Here is a 24,630-nt window from a genome sequence, read left to right on the forward strand (position 1 = left end):
TAATTGTTTTCTTCCAACAACAAATGCTGCAGAAGCAAACAAGACTAAAACATTTTGAGTCTTTCTGAAGCCCGGCTTCTTATTTACTAGGAAACATAAATCCTGAACTTTACACCTTAACCCGTGAACATCCACTCCCCTTTTAGTGTCAGTCCACCTTAATTAAAACTACAGTATTTAGATCATCAGACCTTTGAATTTGGATATGAAGTCTTTAAGGATTTACTACATTGTTAGTCTATCAGACCACTTTAAATGCAGGGAAACACTATATTTAATGTTTCAGTTGTATACTGCACATTGTACCTAGATTATTTTGTGAGAGACCATTCTTTTAGAAAATCACCACAGTGGCAGAAAACACAAGCATCTAATCTGTCAGTTCATATATGTCATGTTTGTGTTTATGTACCTTCACAACACAAAGGAGTAAAGTAAATAGTTCTTGAGTGCTGGGGATGTAGGTGGCAGGTTAAAACCACTCACTCATGTCAAAAATCCATCAAATCAATGTAAGGTTAACACTTAAAAGCTCTAAATGTTGACTGCAAAATGTAATCCCTTTCTTTTTTGTTTTTAAGGGAAGAGACTGATGTTATTTTATATTTCTATTTTTGTCTACAAATCCCATGAAAAGTCCAAATACAACAACAATGCTAGTCCATCTATCCAATACTTTTTGACTCTCCTCTGTCTGTGGCTCACCATAATTCTTTCACCGCGCAGGACTCTGTGGTCAAGTAAGCGATAATAAATATGCAATGTCCGGTGAGACTTTCAAAATAAAGCTTGCTGAAAACAATAATAAACACGTGGTTAGCATTGTGACACCTTGGTTAGATATCGGAAAAGATCATGGTTTGGGTTCAAATTAATTATGTTAGTTAAGTCTGTTCCTTACGCACATTAAGCTACATACATTACATTACTTCACTTAAAAAAGAAACAAACCTCCGCTTTTGGTTTCACACAGGACACAACCCGAAATGTTTCCTGGGTGGAAGTCTTGTGCTTCACCCATCCATCCGCATCAACCTGCTTTACTGCTGGAGTTCTCTCACTCTTTATACTACTTCATTTGACACATTGGAAGTGAGACTGAGCTGTCTATAGAAGTCTATCAGACTAGCCTGCACTTTGAAAGTGATGCCAAGGGGTCCTGACCAAGTGTCTACATGTGACGAGTGAGAATGAGATGACGTATGTGGGGTTGAGTCAAAATAAACTACAGAGTGTGTGTGTTCATGGCACTGAGGGAACATATCACCCACTGCAGTGTGGCTCATTCATTTGCTTTTGATCATTTTTGAACAAAAATAGAGATCTATGGCACAGAGGAAGAAGATAAATCAGGCTCTGATACACACACAATACTTGTCAGTAGAACACGATCATTAGTAGGACACTTTGTGCTGCTTTCTGCAGGGAACAATGTTGAGCCTTCAGTAAATACCCTCTGTGTTGTGCTAGAAGTTGTTATGGACTTTTTCACTATTTAACCAAAACCACCATCTTTCCATAACTTTCACCCAATGGCTTGGAGCACCTAAATATACCCATAAAAAATGCTTAATCACATCTGCTATGAGCATTATACTGCAAGAGTGGATATTGTCAAACATTTGTACAACAAAGTGTATGTTCAGTAGGAACATTATTGGCCTGACAGATATGTTAATTAACAATATTTCTTATTTGTGTTCATTCAAAATGTAATAAAGGTAATTATTTTGTTTCAAAACTTACTTGACTGAAACTTGAGCATCATTTCTGGGACGCAGGGTTGCTACATAGTGCTAACAGATATATAATCTTTAGAATGTGTCTGTGTAAGTGATGATTTATTCATAAATACTGTATTATGTGAAGAAGCTGTGACTTCACAAGATGTTGTATATGACTATTTCTAATCAGTCCCATCATGCACGCAAACATGCATTCAGCCAGAGCAGACAGAGAGCTCCGTCTACACTCCCACCTTCACTGTCAAAGTGCTCTCTGGCAGGGCGCCTCAGAGGAAAATGCATTAAAAAACAAGAAAATTCACCGCAGAGACGTGGTTATTGCTGACACAGAGCAAGCAGCAGCAGACAGGAAAAGTGTGGGAAAGAAATCTAGCGCTTTAAAAGACGCTGATGTTGATTCAGTGCCTATCAGTGCAACCAGCAGTACCACTCGCGGCCATAACAAGTGCAGGAGCCTTGTTTGGAGTGATGTGCCTCTCGAGTGTCACAATCAACCAAAAGAGAAAAGTATATGATGTCTTTTTGTAGAACGGCATATAACTCCCACGCATGAGAAGTACCTCTCATCTCTGTCTGCATTGTACTGGCTTCAGCTCCAGCTGTCTTCACCATCTCCCTCCCTTCATCCCCTTAAGCTTTCTCTGTCGGTTCACTTCATGACTAATGCCGCACTCTCATTACCCAGAGTCCTGCTGTCGACTCTGCCGCGTCTTCATCCTCTTCCTCTCCCCCTCACTCTCTCATCTCTCATTTCTGCCCACTCTCTCTTATTGCTTTTGCTGTTTTGTATTTCCGTTCTCTCTTTAGCTCTCATGCATCACAGAGGAGTTTTGTTTCAAAAAAGACAAACCCACCATTGGAAAATTGTGACACAAAATGGTGACTGGAATGGAAGCAGATCTCACTTTGAAATATACTGAAAGCCTTCAGCTTCTTCAGTTTTTAGTATTTGGAGGATAAAACCATCTAGACTTTGTGGAGCACACTGATACATTTTACATATTTGTGTAACCAGCACGTCTCTTGAAAGCTACAAACCAATCAACCCTCCCGTTTTTCCTGGGGTTCTGTTGTATTTTCCTCTTCTTTCCCGCTGGCCTCCAGTTGAAATATTTTTAACCTTCTAAACCCCCCCCCCCCCCCCCCCCAAAAAAAAAAAAAAAAAAAAAGTTGGCTGTAATGTCAATAGGAAGCATAACCACTGGGCATATGGTGGCTACATTCCCCTCTGGTAATGCAGGTGGCACAATGTAGAACATTAGCTGGTAGTGATGAGAAGTCATTCACTCAAACGACAAAACAAGAAGAAGAGGCAGAAGGATGAACGTGAGAGGGGCGGAGTCCGTCCTAAAAGTTGGGAGGAGGCTGAGTCGAACTTAATGAGGAACAACCTCAGTCAAAGTCATGCTTTATGTAATATATGTCAGAAATATTCCTTTGGATGAAGCTTTACAGTCTCCCTTAAATGTCAGGCTTTCTCCCTCAGTGTAATTTGTGTGAGGGCGGTAAAGCCTCACTGAAAACAAACTCTCCATTTAAACAAAGAATGGCATTGCTTTTTTGCCAACTCGTTCACAAAGAGCAGCGTCCACACTCTGGGGGAATGCCCTTGTTCGCTGTCTTGCTGAGAGTCAGGTGATATTGTAGTTAATTTCTGTACCAAGAAGGCCTCAGTGCAGCTTTAAAGTAGCTTACTGTAGCACAAAGCCTAGAAGCAGGGGGAACTGTTAGCATAGCTCCAGTAATGTGTTTTCCAGTAGTCCCTCAGACATCTCAGAATCACTCCGAGGAACCGTGCTGAAAGTGAACCTGGGACTAAAAACACCACTACCTCACAGCAGGACTACGAACTGTTCATGAGGCCTCCTACACTGACTTTCAACAAGAGGAAAGAACACTGCTGGGAGACATTGTCAGGTTGATGTTTTACAAAGCCACAAAGTAGAAGTTACAAGGATGTGTTGTAGTTTTCAGTTAAAATACTTAATAGTGGTAAAATCTGAAATGCAACATCATCTATGGGTCTACGTATATGAGAAAATCACAGACCAAAGTTATTATGCAAAAATTTGATGCAAACATTAATTAATAAATCACCCAGGCAAAGCTTCTTCTGTGTCTCACAGGTTTGTGTATTAAATATTAGTCTGTTAACAGCGATTATCAGTCTGGCCCGTCACTCTCCTTTAACAAGACCCTGAGCGGTTTTCCAGAGAAAAGGCCTGTTTGTTTGGTGCAGCAGGCCCTGGAGCCTCAGGCTGTGTTTACTGCCGACAATATCTACATGGCAGAATAAGTATAATGGGTTCCTGAGTGATTTGGAAAAGGCTGCCAGAGAGACAGCCCTTTTTTTGTGTGTGGTTGTTTGTCTACCAATTAGACTGTCGATTAAATAAATGTGTTTGGGCTCCATCTTGCCGTTGGCAAAGAACAGAGCTGTCTAGAGACACACCTAAAGGAGGTTCCCAGCCAAAATCACTTTCAACACATTCCTGCTCAGAAAACACCATCACACAGAGATACTGGGTTCATCTCTAACAGCCAAACAACATGCTGACATTTTGTTGCTTGAAACAGCTGAAAGCACAGACTGGGTATAACATGGACGTAGTGGCCATGACGTCAGCCATAGGTTTCTGAAGAGCCATCTGGCAAATTCCTTCTAATACAAAAATGGGCAAAGAGGTGGAGCATAGGTGGAGCTCAGGCAGGCCGAATGGAACCTGGTTGCTGAAACCTAGCGTCTAGCTGTCACTCAGAGCTGCCACGCCCTTAATTATGCATAACTTTTAAGTCTTCATATAGTCGATACAAGTGAGTTGTATAAAAATTCACCCCTCTACAGTTGTCATGAATGGGGAAATTAACCACAGAGTCCAAAAGCGTTTTTGAGCCAGGCTGTAACCAGGTTTATTTCTGTTGTAAACTTTTAACATGGTTTAACTTTTGGAGCCAGCCCCAAGTGGCCACTCAAGGAACTACGTCTTTTGGCACTTGAGTGTTGGCTTCATTTTTCAGCTCAGGAGGTTGCTGCTTGGTCCAAAGCCATGTCTGCTGTGGTGTAGTCACTACAGCAGAGATACAATCTCAGGGCAAACATTATATTAACTGGTTTAACTGAAATGATAACATGAAACACAAACAATAACTGAATATTGATCAAATAACAGACTATTATGCTATTTATTGTAGAATAATACACATAGTTAACATATTTTATATTGTTAATTATTCATGGTTTATGATAGTATTGTAAAGTGGACAATTTTGAACATATTTCTTTCATATTTTAATATTCTCTGAGATATTTTTTATTTCCTTTTTTATTACTGTTGTACAATGGGAGTGACTGCAACTGATCCATTTACCCCTTGGGCATCCCCTTTGGTTGACTGTGCTGTCACAGCCCCTTGAGGGACGTTATGTGCTGTGTAAGGACTGTATAACTGAACTGTGATAGATGTTTTTTTTTTTTTTTCAAACTGTGTGGAAATCTGATATAGAATAGAAGCATTAAAACATTAAAAGAGCTTAGCAGCTAAGGCAGTCACAGGCACTGACTTTGCCCCCCTAAGTACATATTCTTGGGGGGACCAGGTAAATGGGCAGAGGCCATGAATAAAATATTTATTTTAATTGTAGGTGAGGTGTACTGAAGAAAAGAACAGAAGTAATAATGACAAATGTATTTTCTGTACATAGGAACCACCAGCACATGACACATTTAAACACATTAAAAACTACATGAACATAACCAAACCTTAACCATGGCCATGGCCATAGCAGATCATGTCATTATATCATCACCAACACTGTTTTCTGTTGATAGGAACACAAGAGAAACACTAAGAAGTCATGCAGCAAAGCTGAAAACTTAGCAACAGCAGACCATAGTTTGTTAACCTGACTGACAAAGCTGCACCCACAGGCTTTCAGTCCTCCGGTTTGCACACTTTGAATGTCTTGAGCAGAACTGGCAACGCAAGTGAACACCTGTCCAGTGTGCTAACATGTTTAAAGTAACATCTGTGCTTCCAAAGCTGTCCATTGCTTCCACGTCAGACCTACTGTGACAGCACTGCTAAGAGCAGCAGAGGCCACACGCAGCCCCCCCATCATTTTCACCACAAGAGCAATGAGGTTCATTTTCCAGAAGAACATTTCGTTTGCTCTAAATCCATATACGTGTGTGTTCTCCAAAAATGTGATACACAGCATTGCATTTACAGCAGTCTATGCTGATGGCCTTTTACTCATGCTAGCTGATGTGATTCAGACAGGCCTGATGTCAGCAGCACACTGTTGATAAGAGCTGGTTTTCTTCTCACTGCCTTCAAACTATGTCATACTTGGTTTACAATGTTCCTACAGACCCCATCACAGTTGTCTCCAGATATACATACAGTACAGTACAGTACAGTAGAAACCTCTTAGTTAACATTCAAGTATATAAAAAAAACAAACTTCTTTTCAATGCAATTTAAGAAGTGAAATCCACAGAGCCACCTTTCAATGGCTCCTAGATGAAAACTCAGCGTTATTAAGTCAATTTTCTTGAAATAGCAAGACCAAGCTAAATGTGTATAGGTGTGCATTTGCTTCTATTAATTTGGAAACTGTACATTTCAAATAACCAAGCGGTTTGTACCTACAAACCAAAATGATAGAACTGAATATATATATGCTGTGGGAACAGGCAACAGCTGTCAGATGAACTGTAAATGGTTAACAGTGAGCACAAACAGGCATGTGGGAATGAGGCAAGAAGAGTGCTTAATGTGTTCTCTGTACACGAGGACCAGCTCTAATGTAAGGGCAACACAGGGTCACATGAACATGTTCGAAAAGAGACAGAGAGTCAGAGGGGTGAGGACAGCCTGGGGAAATAAAACAGCTAGGACATGTGGCATGTGTGGAAGATTAGAGAGACAGGGAGGAAGGCAGACAGGCAGTCAGGTCTTACCCTCTAAGACAGTGAGCTTGGCACTGGTGTTGATCTCTCCCACGCTGTTGGTGGCCGTGCATTCATAGATGGCTTCATCGCGGTGGGTCCTCAGAGGCTGGATACGCAGCACCGAGCCCGAGCCATCATCGAACTCAATCACCTGGCCAGACAACAGCAGAGGAGTGTTAACGTGATCACCTGTGATGTCTCCTCTCTGTTAGCGACCCTGTTAACACTGCAGGTCATGCTCCAAGCCTATAGGTTTTGAGCCATTTACATTATAAATAAAACTAGACAATTCCGGCGCCGCCGAAATTTTGAAAGTGGCACGAGGGGGCTGCTGGTGTTATCTATACCACTGTTTCTCAAGCCTGGTCCTGGAGTCCCACTGCCCTGCATGTTTTAGATGTATCCCTGCTCCAGCACACCTGATTCAAATGAATGGCTCGTTATCAGGCCTCAGCAGAGCCCAGTAACGAGCTGAGCATTTGAATCAGGTGTAGAAGTCTGGGCCAGATGTACGTGTGTTTGGTGTTGAGATATGATTTAGAAAAATTAGTAAATGGTCGATTTAAAAAGACAGACTGCGGCAGGCTGCGAGACACAAAACTGGAGATTGTATTGGCTTACATGGAGCAGCAGAGCAGGGCAGCTGGTGCAAAATCCCTCTTTATTTAAATTTGGTGGGGGCTAACCCTTTAAAATTGAAATCAGAGGCGAGAAGAGACGTTCGTCTACAAAAGGATCCAGAAATTATGTGTCTTCTATTCACCGTTTGGAGTTTATGGATTTCTCACTGCCTCTCGCACTCTAACTTATGACATCACGAACTCTAGGGGCAGAAATTCTGAGCCTTTTTTGAGAAACTTTATGGTCTTCAGATCGAATCAGGGATCGAAAACCGTAAGAGATATCAAAAAGTGAGCCGAGGTTCATTTTGAAAATTATCTACGTTTTAAAGTTTGAATGAAGTCTCTAGGATAAGTATGGCGAAGCAGCGGACAATTGAAAAAGGCTGAAATTTGAGGAAATTTCCCATTCATTTCTTCGCAGTTTTTTGCGAATAACTTTGCGAATTATTAACGAATCCTGTCATAAGTACATAGCACACCATTCCCGATCAAGTTTTGATATATAGTTTGCGAGAAGGGGAGTGGCTCTTGCATTACCTCATGCCACTAATGAGCTTTAGAGCTGCAGGTAAGTGCAGTTTTGAACTCTGGAGAGAGGGCTAGCTGTTTCTACTTTCCAGGCTTTTTATAAGCTATACTAACCATGTCCTGACAGCTCTACTTGTACTCTTTGAGAGAAAGCAAAAACAAAAAAAAAGAAGTATATTTTCCAAAATTGTGTGCAGTTTACTCAGATAGAGGCTCTGATCAGTGCAGTTCTAAATATGTCTCTCTGACACTTTCTAATCTGATCACATGGCAGAGGACTGATTTTACACACAAGACTAAAATGTTAAGAATAATTCAAGTTTATTATTTATTTATTTATTTAATTCCAGTCATATGTATTTTCCGAGGTTCACACCTTTCAGCTATGACAACATTGTACTCAGCACTCAGGAAGCTCATATCTGCTGCTGTACTGACACGATTATTTGGGGGGAAAATTGCGCCATGTTTTTATGAACTGCAGAAAAATCAGAATTAGTCTAGTAACTAGTGGCTTTTTTGTATTAATGTGGTAATAACACATAACAGTATTTGTTAAATATGTGTGTTGCACATATACGTGACGAGAATAGTTGTTTTGGAACCATCACACATCTGATAGAGTGGCCAGCTCACTCACTTCTTTCTGCTCTACAAACTGCTGTGAGGTCCGTCTTTGTGAGGGAAAATCACAACAAGGCTTAAAGACGAGATGAACGTCAAATTAATCCGCATTAGCAACTCCACATATTGATTTTGTTTGGTTCAATTAGTCTGTTAAGACATGGCATAATGTAAGAGAACAAAAAGAAAGTTTAGTTTAGATTTTAGCAATGGTGTCTTTGTGTTTCTTCATTTGTATAGTTGTTTAGTTATTATGTAGGTGTTAATTTATATAACTGTGACCTATCATCTTGGTTTTGTTAAATTAGTCTGAGAAAAAAATCAGTGAAGATGTGAAAGCTTGGCTTTGTGTGAGGGCCTGTGGGGGAAATGAATGCTGTCCAGAGCTTCATTCAGAGAAATCTCCTGTTTCTCTGCATCAGTTTATTCCAGCTGAGACTGTGCTGTCATTTATAGGCTTACCTGTCATCATCTTACTGTTTTTGTTTTTTTGCCCTGTCTGACTTCATTTTAACAGTGTCAGTGTATTCCCAAATCTCCTCACTTATGGAGTGTATGGATAGGAATGTTGGCTAAAACCACAAAGCTCTCCCACTTTGTAATTAAAATTATTTTTGAAATTTAGAGAAAAAGATGAGAAAAAAAGAAAGTAGAACTCACTGAGTTTCATCATGTTGCTTGGGGTGACCTGAGTACTGACCTCAGAGCAGCTGAAGAAGGATGTATATAGTGATGAGCTTGACTGGATAACAGGTATGTGAGGGGATATAGGAATGTTGGGGGGGCTAAAGATTCAAAGGTCAGGACACTGGGCCTTACACTTCTGCTCCACTGCAGTGTGCGACTCCTCAAGCTGACTGGCAAGAAGCACATTCTTGCTCTAATGAAGGAGGTGCAGAGCTGCACGCTCTTCCTGCCATAGCAGGAGGTCAACCCACCCAGCACACAGGGAAGCCATGAGTTTCAGGAACACAGGGGAAACCTTTTAGTCAGGATGACAGGAGCTGATTATACTGCATGGCGATTGTAAAGGAGCTCGGGAAAGGAAAAAAGGGCCAAGACTACCTTAGTCCACACCAAACACTACACTAAAGTTAAATTCAATGAGTTAAGTTCACGTCAAAACTGAGCCAGGTTTGGGATAACCACAATCCCGGTCCATTTCAAGTTCATTCCAGCAGAGATCCTGCATCCAATGAAGAATTTAACATCAAAAGAGCATTTTAACAAGAAACTCAATGTTGTGTTGTTGAAATAGCAGGAAAAACAACAATGAGAACACTAAATAGCATTAATCCTGGCAATGCAACCACATTCTCTACAAATTACATTCAAATGCAGTGGCAGTAAGATAGCACTTTATTGATGCCCAGTGGGGAGGTGAAGAATAAAAATGCTGAAGGTGGTGTGACATTATGGTGCAGTGACAGTCAGAGAGAGGGATTTCTGCTGGATAGTTGGATGAACAATGCACACAATGAAAATATTAGTAGACACGTACAGTTCTTAGCAGAGACAAGTGGCAGTGACAGTGGAAATTGAATTCACAATATCGGGTGCAAAAGGGTTCTAAGATTTATGCTAATCCTTTTTCATCCTAACTCTCTGTCTCTGAAGAGATGTCCACGACATAGCCTGCACATCTAAAACCTAAAATTATGATTAATCAACAGACATTTAACTGTAACAGTGAAATATGTGGAACATACAGCATATGTAACATTCCCTCTGAATGACACTAATTCAGGCTAGGACATATAAGGAATATTGCACTGACATTTGTAGTATTAAAGATTCTCTTCCCATTGTATTAAGCAATCAAAAGCCTTGTTCAACTGGATGAACCTTAATAAAAGGCTAGTTAAAGAGGAAGTAGAGAGCTGGACTGTCACCCTGCATTGAGAGGCGTTCCACCCACCCCACACACAGGGTAGCCATCAGTTTGAGTAATGCTGAGCAGACAGGTGGAAGATAATTCCTATTACTCACGACGGCATGAACCAAGTGTTTCCATCCGCACAGGACTCATGTTGAGTCACTTCACTTGAAATCATTTGGGTTGGCTGGCAGCTAATGAGCATTCCTACTGCTCCAGAGTCCTGCAGGAAGACTCACACGGTCCTCTTAACTAAGCAGTTGCAGTGTACATTATTGTAGCTGCATGCATAAAAAGTCTAGATTCTGGCCAGTTTACCACAGTGCACAGCGATTCTGCACATTCAAATGTAGATGAGAGTCAGCCGGTGACTCTGGACCGATGCATATGTATCACATAGAAATGATGTTACATGATCCATCCCATTAAATACTTTGTACCACCAACATTCAATGAAATGAATGAATGAATGAATAATTAACTTCACATTGTACTTAAGGTTTCAATAATGTAATCCAAAGCAAGGCTTTCCAGGAGCAGACTCACATGTCCTCACCTGACAGTAGATATGACTTTTTTGATTACTTTTTTTTTTTTTTTGAGGAACCACCCGGGCCTTTCTCAGAGCAGAGTATGCTCAGTTTACACTCCACACTGTTGAGAAGCTAGCCTCAGATATCTCATGGTTAAGTGTAGAGATTTCTATGTACCCAGAGAGTTTATATTTACTGTTGCAGCAGCATATATCCTCCCTGGATGCTGATGCTAAACTTGCAATTAAAGAATTACATGCTGCCATTAGCAAACGACTCTCACACTCTACTCAATCAGACATGTCACCATTCTAGAGCCAAACATCGCTGTGCATTATTTCCTCTTTCACAGGGGAACGACGAGGTGGACCAGCCCCACGTCACTACTGAGCACATGTGACACAAGCCAACTGCAACATCAGCAATGAAGAAATATGCTAAAATATCACGTGTGTTCAATTTTTGTGTACTCATATGTACATGTATATCTGTACATCACAGTCAACATCTCTGCTGGAGATCAAGCGATGGCATCTCGTCGTTACAGGGTTAAAGTTTGAACGTGCAAAGAGCAAACGTGCACTTAGTATAAGCAGATAGGCTGGATTATGTTGGCCATTCAGGTCACAACGGACTCCAACGTGGACATTGCTTCTTATGCCTCTGTTCTGGACTACATCAACACTAACATCAATTGTGTGTCATGACCCTCAAAAAGATTACAACTTCCCCAGCCAGAAGCTGTGGCTGAGCAGTTCATCCGGGGTTAACCTGAGGAGGAGCATCACAAGGGCCAAGCCCAGCCTCAAGCTAAGCTTTTCAACACCGCCGACCCCCGATGCATGTAACAAGGCATTCAGGCCATCACAGACTACAAATGGCCAGCACCCCCACACTCTAACCCACCAGAATGTGTGCAGCACTGAGCAGGATTCAGACATACGAGGCTGCAGGCCCTAGGGGCATCTCGGACACAGACTCAGGGCAGGTCTGTGCTGTGCTGGGCAGGTGACTGAAGTCTTGACTGACATCTTGAACATGTCACTGGCCCAAACAGTTGTCCCCACATGCTTCAAATAAAAAGTTCTTGAACGCATCAGTGAAAAATGTTGTTGTAATCTCAAAACCAATAATACAATCTATGCTACTAATATGCATTGTCTGTGTAGCCTTAGCCTGATAAACTTGTGCCTTTCTGCCTTCACATTCTTTTGAAAGTAAATGTAACCCAAAAGTGCTGGAGCGTCTCCACACACCCTGGGACTCTGTGTTATGTTTCTGGATTGTGGTTGAGATCTGGGGCCTCCCTATTTGCTCACAATGACAGCTGTTACCTCTACTGCTGGCCCCTAACTTCCCAAACCCACAGTGTAAGGCACCGTCTTAATGAACACATTAGTTGAACAGATGGACTGGATGGGTGGTTTAATTTGACTATTGTAGGAGGTTGTAAGGTGCCATGGTTTCCTTCAGAAGGGGAATAAACAGTGCACCTTGTGACCAATTTCGGCTACTGTCTTACTTCAGATCAGTGTAATATATTCTCCAGCATTTCACAACCACCGTTTCTCTCCCTGCGCTGTCAGGCAGATATCACTGTGCATGTTTCATATTTTCACAGCTTTGCTGGTTTGACTTGTGTGTACATCACAATAAAAGGGCATGTCACGTTGAAAACCATAGCTTGTGTTTTTATTCATTAATTTTGTAAAATACATAGAATTATGATGAATTCAGTGTTGGTTTAGTATTTTACTGATTACTGGATTAAGTAATTAAGGTGTAATTTATTGTGAGCTGGGTTCATGAAGGAACATGTGCATGTTACCTTGGGCTCTGGGAACTTATGATGGACGTTTTTCACTATTTCTGGATACTTTATAGACAGAACAATCAATCAGTTAATTCAAAAATAAATCAACAGGCTAATCAATAATTGTTAGTTGCAGCCCTTTTCAGTCTCGATACAATCGACTTTGCACTCTCATCTATGGGCCTTTCCACAGCACTCACTGCCTTGAAGCTTTCCAAGTGAAGAATAATACTTTGATACTTAATCTTTAATCATTTGTTGGTCTGTGGATAATTCTACAAAACTGTAATGAACTCATTTAACAGACAAGTCATTATGTTACAGCTGTAGAAGCCTTGGATGTCTGAGGTAAGAGGTGCCATGGTGCACTTTAATAAACTTGCTCTTGCTCTCACAGACATTGAATAAACCTGATAGCCAATCATGTGCTGGCCTCTGGCTCAGTTATCACAGTTACGTTCTCTAACCTGTCAGAACCACTCTTTAACCTGCAGACTGCATACTTACTGTGATCCTCAGGTATTCTTATTAGAATATCACAACTAACCTGATTTGCATTAAGTGGTCTTCAAACAGACACTAAATAGAAGAAAATTGCTGTGTAGCTTTTTGAGCATGGTGGTAATTAGTAAATACAGCTCCAGCATATATCTTAGCCTCACTGCTGCTTAACACTCATCCGCCTGAGAAGGTATGTTGACGCATTGTAGCTGCCAGTATAGAATTACAGCACCCAAGTTATCCTACTCTGTCTCACACAAAAGCAGTGAGCTAATGAGCAGTGACGCTGTGAGAAAGGAACACATCAGACAGGAGCTTTGAGGCCTGCTGCCGTACCTCAAAGCGCTGAGAGCTGACTTTCTTCCCCTTCTTCATCCAGGTGATGCGAGGCTTGGGCTCACCCACTGCCTGGCATACGAACGACGCCACTCCTCCCGAAATCCCTGTCTGATCGTCAGGGGACTTGATGAAGCTGGGCATGCCTAAGGGAGAGAGACAGTGAGACAAATGTGAGGGAAGGAAGAGGCAAGGGGAGGGAAGAGAAGATAACCACTATCAGATGAAGTGCCCTGACAGAGAAACAGCTACAGGCAAGTTACAGGGATTTTACCACACTACATCTGCTGTACTTCTTGCAATAACAATATTCTCTTTCAAAGTCTGTCTCATGCCTGCAGCCACACCTAGTCAAATGCAATGCCAATAAAAACAGCTGAGCACATCCTTATCCAGATAATAAGCACTGCCTGTCAGTCTTATTAACAGTGGCAGGGAGCAGGCAGATGTGTATGAACAGAGAAACCTTGAAAAATCAGTTTGAATGCATGAATAAACATGTATTGTAAGCCTACACTGAGGCCTACATCCACTGAAGGTGTACACTGGAACCATAATAACAATCACTGAACATAATCACAAAAATAAAAACCTGAAACAAGTGTTGAGCATGGATAATGGTGCTGTTCAAAAAAATCATATTTACCCCCCATGTCTTGGCCATGCTTATGTTAAAGGTACTCTGTGTGGTTTTGGCCACTGGTGGTGTTATGAAGCAATGTTTTGATGAGCAAGCCACTATTTTGTTTATAGCTGGTGCTCTACTAGCAAAGGCGAAAGGTTGCATGTACATATATACTCACAAGCACATAGGTGACTCAATACATGCTCCTACCACCTGCTGAGGGGGCTGATGTTAAACGTGTAAAACTAGGAGGCATTCCTCAATATCACAACGTTTAAGGTGATGATCAAAAGCCTGTTTAAAGTGGCACTGTGCTTATTTAATATTGCATTTCCAAAATGTTGAGCAAGTCAAAATCAAAGCAGCAGTGGCTCAAACATTGTGCAGTGTGTTTGCACAGGCTCAGTGATACTGACCCTGACTAGTAAACAGGCGTGATGGGATGATAACCAACAACACAAGTTTGCAAGAGAAAGATCGGGTTACATTTTACCTTTTTGTTTGGTTCTCTCTACCCAATAAGGCGGCTTGACTGTCTGAGTGTGTTTCTTGCCTTGCCAAACATCCTCTTAGCAATCTTGCTATGTTTCCAGCCTTCATCATTGACCTTTGTAAGTACACTGGCTGGACTAGTAACAGGCATTATTGAAAGGAATGATGAACAAAACTTCAAAAATAAAGCCCAAGTTGTAATTCATTAACAAAAAGCCCCTTTTGTGCAAAAAACAGAGAAATGAAAATACCCCAAATATGCAGGTGATTCCATTACTTATCCTCTCAAACGCTGCGTTGCTACATTCATTTCAGAAAATGTTGATAACTACTGTTGGTGAATTTTGCTTCTCTTGGGATAAAATCATAGTCAAATTAAATTTTGACACTAATTACTGCTTAGTAAGATAATTGGTCTGGTTTTATAGGCTAGTTAACTGTGGTGTTATTTATTTGGGATGTACCTGATTTGAATATGTAATTGCACTAAAAATGTAAGATGATGTGACTCGACTGTAACAGTGCTGCCAAACCTACAAATGCACTTATCAATGACTGAGTGACGGAGTAGCTAAGTGATGAAGTAACACCACTGGTGCAGCTGGCCGAGTGTTTCCCCAAAAATGAATCAGCATGAACTATAATGTCGTCAAGGGGCGTGACAGTGAACAGTTTTCTATTTCTCCTCAGGGAGCCCAGCTGGGAGGGCTAAATAGTGCTTTGGAGGTGTAGCATTTTTTTCAGCTTTGGTTGCTATGATACGGAATACACATGGAAGTAACGGTTAATTTATGGAGAATAATTTTAAGGTGAAGAAACATTGCACATAGAGATAATCAGTATTAATTTATCCTCCATCGCTGTTGTTGCTAAGCACTTGTACATGTAGGACTTGATGGTTGTCTTTATGGTTCTTATCCTGCCTGTTCTCCACTGTGATTGGACAGTAAAAAATTGAACATTTTGCAGCTCACAGCAACCAGTAAAAAACACCAAACATTCAGCTCTCAGTGCAGAATAGATGCTCAGCACCTCGTCACACTGTTGGTTCAGCTGATATCGTCATGTTGGTATTGTTCCTTCAACATCTTAATTCCAGGACCATCATTTTAACCGACCAAAAAGCGACAAAGTATCATAGGGAGCAGGTCATGGTGGATGAATGGGTCAAGCACAGGACTTTCACCTGGAGGCTGGGGTTTGTGTTGGGGTTTTCAGTTTTCTGTGGCAGTTCTGTTAGGTATAGGTACCAACATTACTGGTTGGGTTAAGAAAAAGTTCCTGGTCTGGGTTAGAATAGACCCTGTCACAATCTTACCCAATGCTACAAAAGCTAACTTCTCCCTTATGCATATTTTTGCCCAAGTCACAAAGCTTTGACATCAAAACAGCTTAATTGGTCAGTTGCAATGATGGTGGAGGAGCAGCATAATCATGATGTTATGGGAGCAACACCAACACAGCAATATCAGATCATGCATTTACACTATGGTACTAACAGCATTCAGATGATAAGACAGACACAGATCAGATCTTTTTGTTGGTTGAACAGACACAAATAATGACTCTCTATTATTTATACCACAACATACTATTGTTGTTCTGTTGAGTCTGTGTCTCCACTCATGTTGAATTCTGGGCCACTGGACCACTGGTTGTTCTGGCACTCCATGATGACACTTAAAAAGCCGTGCTCTCCTTTAGAGGCAGACTGAGCAGCTATGGCTCAGGAGGTAGAGCCCTGCAGTCTGCATGTCGAAGAATCTTTAGGCGAGATAATGAACTCCAAATTGCTCCCAATGCTGTGTCATCAGTGTGTGAGTGTGCTTGTGAATGGTTTCTGCTCATAATGAGCATTCACTGGTGGCTACGTGCCCACGTGGGTGTAAATGGGCACATGCTGACTAGTGTTGTAAAAGCGTTTTGAGTGGCCGTTAAGAATAGAAAAGTGCTATGTAAATATAGTGCATTTACCATTACTAAATGTAGGGTAGTTAGACAAATAGTTAAATATCCAATGTAGGAGCTCCACAGACAACAAGAAAAATCACTATGTTGCACCTCGGAGGCGACACCACCATCCCCAGAGAAAGAGTCATAATGCGAGTGCTGTTGTTTGGAGGTAGAAGTAGCTTCTTGAGTGCAGGGTCAGTGTGAGGCGACAGGCCGAGACAGCTGGATGATACTTTTAGTGTTGATGGCTGAAGTCATGAAGTATTGCCATCTAGCAGCTCTGCACCTGTCTGGCCCACCTGTGCTCTGTTAGAACTTATCCTCCAATGAGAGCTTGTTTCTCTGCAGCACTTTAAAAAGCAGAAAACCCAAAGATCACTCTTTTCACAGGCTGCTACTTGCCCTCCTACTTGTGTGGCTTATGGTTCATGGCTATGTTCCATACAGTACCCAATAACATAGTGGCAGGCCACCCACACTTACAAATGAGTATGTAATTTGATTCATGCAGCTCCACAGATACACACATACATGTTAGAGTGAGACAGCTTTGAGAAGTGGGCTTCAGGCAGGGAGGTTGCTGGTTCCAATGACTTTGACCCTCTTTCTTGAACCTTTGAGCCCCCAGCTGCTCAGTGGCCAACTCATCAGACTGTGGCTGTGCTGGGCAGCTTCAGGTGTGAATGTGTGCAGCTGTGTCACTGTGAGGCAGGGCATGTGTGAAAAAGAAAACACAACTACCCCGATTAAAGACTAACTTCAAACTGAATCCACTCTGATATTATATTACACTTAAATTAGTGTAATATAAGTCATTTATTCATACAATCATTTGAATCTGGTCCCAGTCTAGTTTTCATTACAACAGTTTCCACTCATTCACATCCCTTTTCTCCATTTCCTCTACTGAACAGCAGATTATTCCTGAACTGCACTGTCCGTATAATCCATTGTCTTGTTTTCATGTCAGTGAACGAGGACATTGTTGTTCTCTTTCCTGTGCAAAATGGAGAAAACTAGTGAGCCATGCCGAACAGATAATCATGACATCAAACCATCTGAGAAGTAATATGTGGAAACATTTTGGGTCCTACAGCACATTTGGGAGGCCCAACTGCCGTACTGTATCATTAGTGAGGCAGCGGAGGCACCACGGACGTGCACAACCTTTATTCTACCATGTATTTTCATGCAAAGTGCAAGATGAAATGCATAAAAAAAATTTAATATCCAAGCAAACCCCCATCTTTTCATCATCTTAACCAAGCTTTTTAGTGTTTTAATCCCAGCATTATGTGGTATAAAGTTCAGTCCCTGCTGTTTAACCGTACCATTGATCAGTACTGCACATTTACAGTGCTGCTGCTGTAAATGTGCAGTACTGATCGATAGTACGGTTATACAGCAATCTTTTCAAAATGGAAGGCTGAATGTTCCACATGGGTTAAATTCAATTTTTTCAGCAGAAAAACATGAAGAGAATTTTTCAGGAGAGGCATGACTTTTTAACAGTAACTTTTGGCAACTGATAAGTGTGCTCTTTAAAGTTCAATGGGATCCAAAACCCATTTGTACAGTAGGAGCCAAGAGCTGCTCCCCAGGTACGTTTCCATGGAAATCCAGTCATACAAGTTACAGTAGGGTCTTGAGGACGGTCAATGTACAGCAGGGAAATACTGCCCTTTACAGCACCACTCAAAAAATGTGTGAGTCAAGCCAACACAGAGGGTTTTATCAGAGGCAGAGGAGGTGGGTGGAGGAGAAGCGAGTGGATCATACCATTATTAAGCTATTTATTTCCCATGGCTGCTGCTGGCTGACCCTGAGGCTTCACACTGTAAGTGTAAAACAAGCTGGTGCCCTTGCCTCACTTCACTGGCAACTGTGACTTGTCACTCACTTGCATGCTTCTCTGACCGTGTACTGGCCATTTCTCTGAGATAGATTTCCTTAGAAATGTGTCCATTTGACCTCTCACATATAATCCACAAGGATAGGCATTTATGATGAGAAGAAATAGGGAAAATATGGGACTTAAAGAAACATTCAGTCCACTGGAAATTACAATATGAGTTGCAGTATTTTTATTTTTGTTTTTGCAACTGTTTGCAATTAAAAGTAAGAAGAAGATTAGTCTAATTTGAATAGCGCAGGTCAGAGAGGGAACTTGCAGTTACAGATTCAACCATTATCACAGCAATCTTTCCATCTTTGATGCAAAGTAAAGTTGTCTTTACTAAATCTAGTGAAGGATTTGCAGCAAAACCTCAGTTTAAAGTCTGTTCCCATTCAAATGCACACAACCCTGTCTACTACAACTCCCAAAGACAACAATCAAATACAGCTGCAAAACACACTATGAAATGCAGTGACACATATTGAGGTGCAGACCTTGTCTGGATGGTGAGAGGATTACAGAGATCTGTAACACATTAACAACACACAGTTAATGGATTACTGCTGGCTGCTTGAGCGACAGCTAATGGAAATCCCCCTCTGGATGCATTCATAACACTTACAGAGGATAGAAAGGCATGACCTTTGAACTTTTCTAAATATGTGCTGAAGCTCTTTGTGTAATGGCTGTACATTAGCCAAGCACCTACATGCATTTAAGAAAGAAATACCCATCATTTCAGACTCAGTAACTGTTGCTGCCACTGTGCTTTACATGTGGGTCCCAGAAGTAATCACACTTCCACAAGCTGAAGAGCAATTACTTAAGCTGAGAAGATTTATATTATGTAAGGGAGTCTTTGTTTTCCCAAGAATAAATGCATAAAGGCAAATGAGATTTGAACCGAAACAGCGTACTTATTGTGAAATAAGATTCTTGCTTGTTTTAATAAAAATGATATTTTTTATGTATGTTGTTTTGTCTGTCAAAGGCAAGAGTAGTTACACTGCTACTTAACATTGATCAGGGTCTTCCACTGCTTTAGAAGAAGAAACTGAACAATTGAAAATTGAGAAATGGGAAATGATACTCATTTGGTTATTATTGTCTTTTGTCTTGATTTTTTTCTTTTCTTTTCTTTTCTTTTCTTTTCTTTTCTTTCCTTTTGCTTGAAATAATACAGGATACAAATGAGCTAATGGAAATGAAGGATTCACAGTGACTGGAATGATTGTTTGAAAAAGAGATCTTCCAATTGCAGAAGAAAACATTGTATTAGGGAATGAATGTATTATTATTATCATTCATATTATTTAATCATTATTATTACAGAGCTGCCTCTGAATTAGAGTTTACCAGGAGACTACTATTACCCAACATAGTGTACACTACAGTATTAGCATGTGGTTGTGGAGCCAATGATCTTCCAGGAAAGAAGAGCCTGTTGGGTACTGGAATGGTAAAATAAAAGTCTACCAAAAACCTTTAAAGTTGGATCACGTTGATTAGAGATCAAAATGGCAAGAAGCAAAGGTGCAGTATCTGCTGAACACCTCCACATCATGTAAGTCATCACGTTTGGGCAGCCAGTACGTCATGTCATCTGGAGGAGGTGAAATATTCAACACTGACTGACACGCAAACGTAATTATCCAGAAACCCCACAGTAAGCCGAGAGCCACGAAGCAGCTATAGATACACCTTGAATATTATACAACGTGACTCAGCATGCACGACAGGCCAAGCGCTCCTCCCTGTTCATTAAGTGGCTGATCATTGCGTTAAGCCAGTCTCACAGAGGACATGCATGGCTGGAGCCACAGTGGGGTTTAGTCAGGAGGGAGGTAGAGAGAAGCAGCAGCCTTCAGACGACACACTGGTTCTCCATTAATGCTTTTTATGGGAATTATGATGTATTCAAATGCTCCAGGTAGAAGGCTTTCTGTTCACAGAGAAAGGGAAATGAATGGCAAGAATAATTAAGATGCATTTGGGTTTTATAAATCTTCTGTACAATGGACAAATATGAGATTATTATAACAGAAACAGTATTTGGGGCTGGGGCTTGAATGTAGCAGACGTCCAATTATATGCAAAAGTCAGCTTTAATGTAGTTTACCTGACATAATTCACACACCCCTTCTATTCCAGGGGTTCTCAAACTTAGCACTCAAAGATTTTTATTCAAGGTCAGAGGTCTGGCACATCAGGGGTCAGACAGTTAGTCCATGTTTATTTCTGACTCTGACAACTGGAAAAAGGCCATGTCAAGCCTTAAGTTAGACAGAACAAGTTCAAGTCAAGTCTCAAGTCATCTGAGACAAGTCCAAGTCTCAGTTCTTATTAAACCAAAGCCTGAACTACGAAGGCCTCATGAGTGTGAATGCTGACCATTTAAATGATGCTGCGCTTGGACATCATCTTTGCAGAGCTGTGTTATTATAGTGTAATAATATACCATCTCCAACGCTTCCAGTGTTCTACAATGATCCACAACACTGGTGGGCACAGCATGATCAGCAACATGTCATAGTAGTTTCTGTATGCAAACTCTTTCATGGTCTACAGCACAGGAGGATAGTTGCAGGCTGTAAGAGATTTCTTTTCAACTGAGCGTCGCTTGTTTCTTAAGTTCATAGACATTGAGGGGAAATAATAGTTGTATTATAGGTTTTTTATTTAAATGTGTGAGTGTGAGTTCTGTGTGTTTTGCCTGAAAGTTGACACAAGCAGGAACACACTTCAGCCAAACGCTGGAGGCCAGACAGCAGCCAAACTGCAACTGAAAACTGGACTACAAGCCACATTCTGCCCACAGCAAACACAATTAACAGAAAATTTGGAGCAGAAATCAACAAATGGACAAAAGGTTAGCCCGGTTTGTTCTCATTAATAATGGAAAGGCCATTTAAATTTCTCCATACTCATTCTACATGTAATTATTGAGAATGATTAAACCATTAAAGTGGTTTGCAGTATGTGGAAGAACAAGAATTCAGCAAATGCCATTACCTCGTAAAATACTGAGAATTACAGCAGTTAGTCTTAATTGAATATATATTTAACTCCTTTCTGACTGTTATGCTGTCTGGTTCATGTTGCTGCTTTTATCCTTTTTAACAAAAATAGAAATTAAAGTAGGCAAATTAAAGTAGTCAAAATAGATTTGAAAACCTTACAGTTCACTGTGTTATCCAAACTGATCAGTGAATAATTACACTGAGGTTAATTTTCTGCAAGTGAGGGCTTTCATTTGCTTGCCTGGAAATTAAATAATTGTGAACAGATAAGTATTCCTGGATTAATGGGTCTACTCTCACCAATAAAATTAAGAAGCATGTGATTATTTTGTAACGTGTGCAGTATGTGTAATGTATATTCCTGTGTATCATTCCATGTGTATGAAATATCAATGTGGGTAACCTAAGAGTGGAATCACAATGTTGTTTATACATTACATTGTTTCGTCAGAGGTACAAGAACCTTGATGAAGAATCATGTTTTTTCCTATAGGAATGCATACGCACAGTGTCAAATAAAAGCTTTATCTCCTGACTTATCTCCCAGCCATCCAGACACCAGGGTAGCATCAGTGTTTCTATTCAATGTGAACAAAAAGCAGCAAACACACGATCATCATAATTAGAAACCGTGTTTGAGCCAGATGATCTTTTAATGACCAGAAGTGAAAGTACAACAGAGCGACTAAAGAGACTAAGGCCATGTTTGCATACAGAACCCTTGAAACCCATAACTAACCGATACATACATACATGTACCTAAACCAGACATCTGTTCGCTGTTCCACCGCAGACAGCGCTCTGTAATGGGCAGGGCTGTTGGCTTTTCTTGAGGTCTTGAGAACCTGCAGCATTTATTAACTGTAACCTACACTGTACATGTAGTACTAGACTGACTTACTGTTAACCCTTTCCTCTCCTCTGCTTGTATTTACTGTCACTTTTCTGCTGCTCGCTCTCTCAACCACAAACCGTCTGCACACGCACACATTGAGCACTGAACTACATCACTCTGATAACAACAAGAACATAATGGAGGACACTGAATGTTTCATGTTCTTTCTTCACAGTATGTGGCTGTTTATTGCAACAAGATGCAAGCTTTGTTTGAGACGGGGCTGCAGGCAGCAAGACAAAAGGTGAAATGAAGTCTTGGGAAATCCTTCTTCAGAGCACAGATGATGAGAGAACACAGGTTTTTCTGATTCTCTCTGACCAATCTACAGACTGCAGTGTTTCTAGTTCTTCCTTTAAGCGCAGGATCAGTGTGCTACGTTCCTCAACAGAGGACTTATGAAAAGGTAGGAAGGAATGGAGTGTTTCCATTGGTACCACCCACAACTTTTGACAATGGAAACCCTTCTAATGAAAAACAAACTGAACTGAACCAGACTACTTAGTGGAAATGTAGCTTTAATGGGAAGTTAGTTTGTTCAGGCTCAGGTAGAAAAAAGGTGATGTCATGTATTTCCCTGCACCAAGAAGTTGGCAACATTGCAAGATACAGTACAGAGACTGAAAGTTGGTCTGTTTTTTGTTTGTTGACAGCACTGTCAACCAAATCTAATCAAACCGTGATTGTTGCTTTTTCAGTCTTGAATAATCAATCAAAGAGAAAAACATTTTCAGCAGCTTTAAGATTGCAGAAAGCTTTGTAGTGCGGTGGCCCTGAGAGCTCGACACAGTGCAAGTTAACAAAGAAAGGACACGCAAATAGATAAAACACAAGCTAATAATAATAAAAATCATTATCAATATGACAACACATGCACATCATTTATATAAAAAAGCACTGTGAAGTCAGAAAATACAAGCAAATATAGAAACACGGTGCAAAAACAGGAATCACAATAACCACTTTTCTGTGTTTTTTTCAGTTGTTTTTTTAATGCTGTTTTTTCAAATAATGACGATGTTTTTTGTTGTTGTTTTTTTTTTTTAGTTGTGGTGTTGCCACAGTGGAACACACAGGTATGAAATATAGGCTGCTGCAGTTTCATGACTAAATAGAAGAAAAACTCCCCCACAGCTTAGCCTGCACTAAATCTTCTTTACAAACAGAGTTCTCCTCATATCCAAGTCTGCCCATAGTTGATTGCTGCACACACATAATGCTGTTCTCTGATAATTACCATAAGCTCCTTCATATTATTACAGTGAAATATCAGTCAAATGTACAAACTTCTGCTGTAACAGCCATCGAACACTGTTCAACACAGCACAACACTCTCACACCAATTTGCCTAATGACTGTCAATCACACATCAAAGGAGCAGCCTGTGATCCCCTAAGCGTGGTAACCTGGTTACAGCATGTGTGCTCTGGAAGCCCACCAACTCGCAATGTATTTCTCAGATCAGCCTTGTACATCCCAAACCTTCAGGCTGCTGAATAATTGGTGGCATAAAGTGTATGGGTTATGCGTGCATCTCCTCATGGGTGGTTTAGCTCCGAGGAACAGAGCTTTTTTTTTCATTCAATTACTCTGGTAAATGATGCCACAGCAAATAGGAGAGGCTGATTTTCAACACATGCTGCAGAGGCCTGTGGCAGCACATCCTCTTCCACTCTGACACCAGCCAGGGAATCCATCCACACAGCACATTAAGCTGCTTACATGCAACACTAACTGCCTTGTACTGGTGCTTGTCACTCTCCATGCCAGTCACACTTTATACAGGGTTTCTCAAATCCCATGCTCAAGGATATGAATTCAGACATTGTGAGGTTTGGACTAAAGCAGCTGACACACCATATTTCACGCGAAAAACTTTTCATATGTAATTGGCCATTCATATGCAGGTAAATAAAATATAGAATAGCAAAGGTTTTCTCCAGAAATTAATTGCTGTCCAGTTGAAAAGCCTGTGAAACAGCATTGACACCATGATGGCAAGTACACGTCACTCATAATGATAAATTTGTTGGGTAAAATTAGGCAGGTTTTCCTGCAGGTGTTATACTGACACAACTCAGCAAAACGTACCCTCCAACCCATCTCATAAATAACGGTTTTGACATGAATAAATGAAGCTGTCATTGCTGTTACAGCACCTCAGACAATGTGAAAATGATTAGCTTTCAAGCCGGCAGTTGTTGTCGACCAGCTG

At 40.9% G+C, this 24,630-nt stretch overlaps 1 protein-coding gene across 8 annotated transcripts in view; it reads right to left on the minus strand.

Moving 5' to 3' along the window:
- Window positions 1-24,630, minus strand: part of ptprfa (protein tyrosine phosphatase receptor type Fa) — a 324,162-nt gene that overhangs the window by 189,438 nt on the left and 110,094 nt on the right. For all 8 annotated transcript variants that reach the window (XM_041935252.1, XM_041935258.1, XM_041935257.1 and 5 more), the window contains exons 3-4: window positions 13,534-13,679; window positions 6,709-6,850 (exon numbers count right to left, since the gene is read on the minus strand). In XM_041935252.1, the coding sequence (XP_041791186.1) occupies window positions 6,709-6,850; window positions 13,534-13,679 (288 nt within the window). The remainder of the gene's footprint in view (window positions 1-6,708; window positions 6,851-13,533; window positions 13,680-24,630) is intronic.

Source organism: Chelmon rostratus, chromosome 4 (assembly GCF_017976325.1).
Source record: "Chelmon rostratus isolate fCheRos1 chromosome 4, fCheRos1.pri, whole genome shotgun sequence".
NCBI lineage: Eukaryota > Metazoa > Chordata > Actinopteri > Chaetodontiformes > Chaetodontidae > Chelmon > Chelmon rostratus.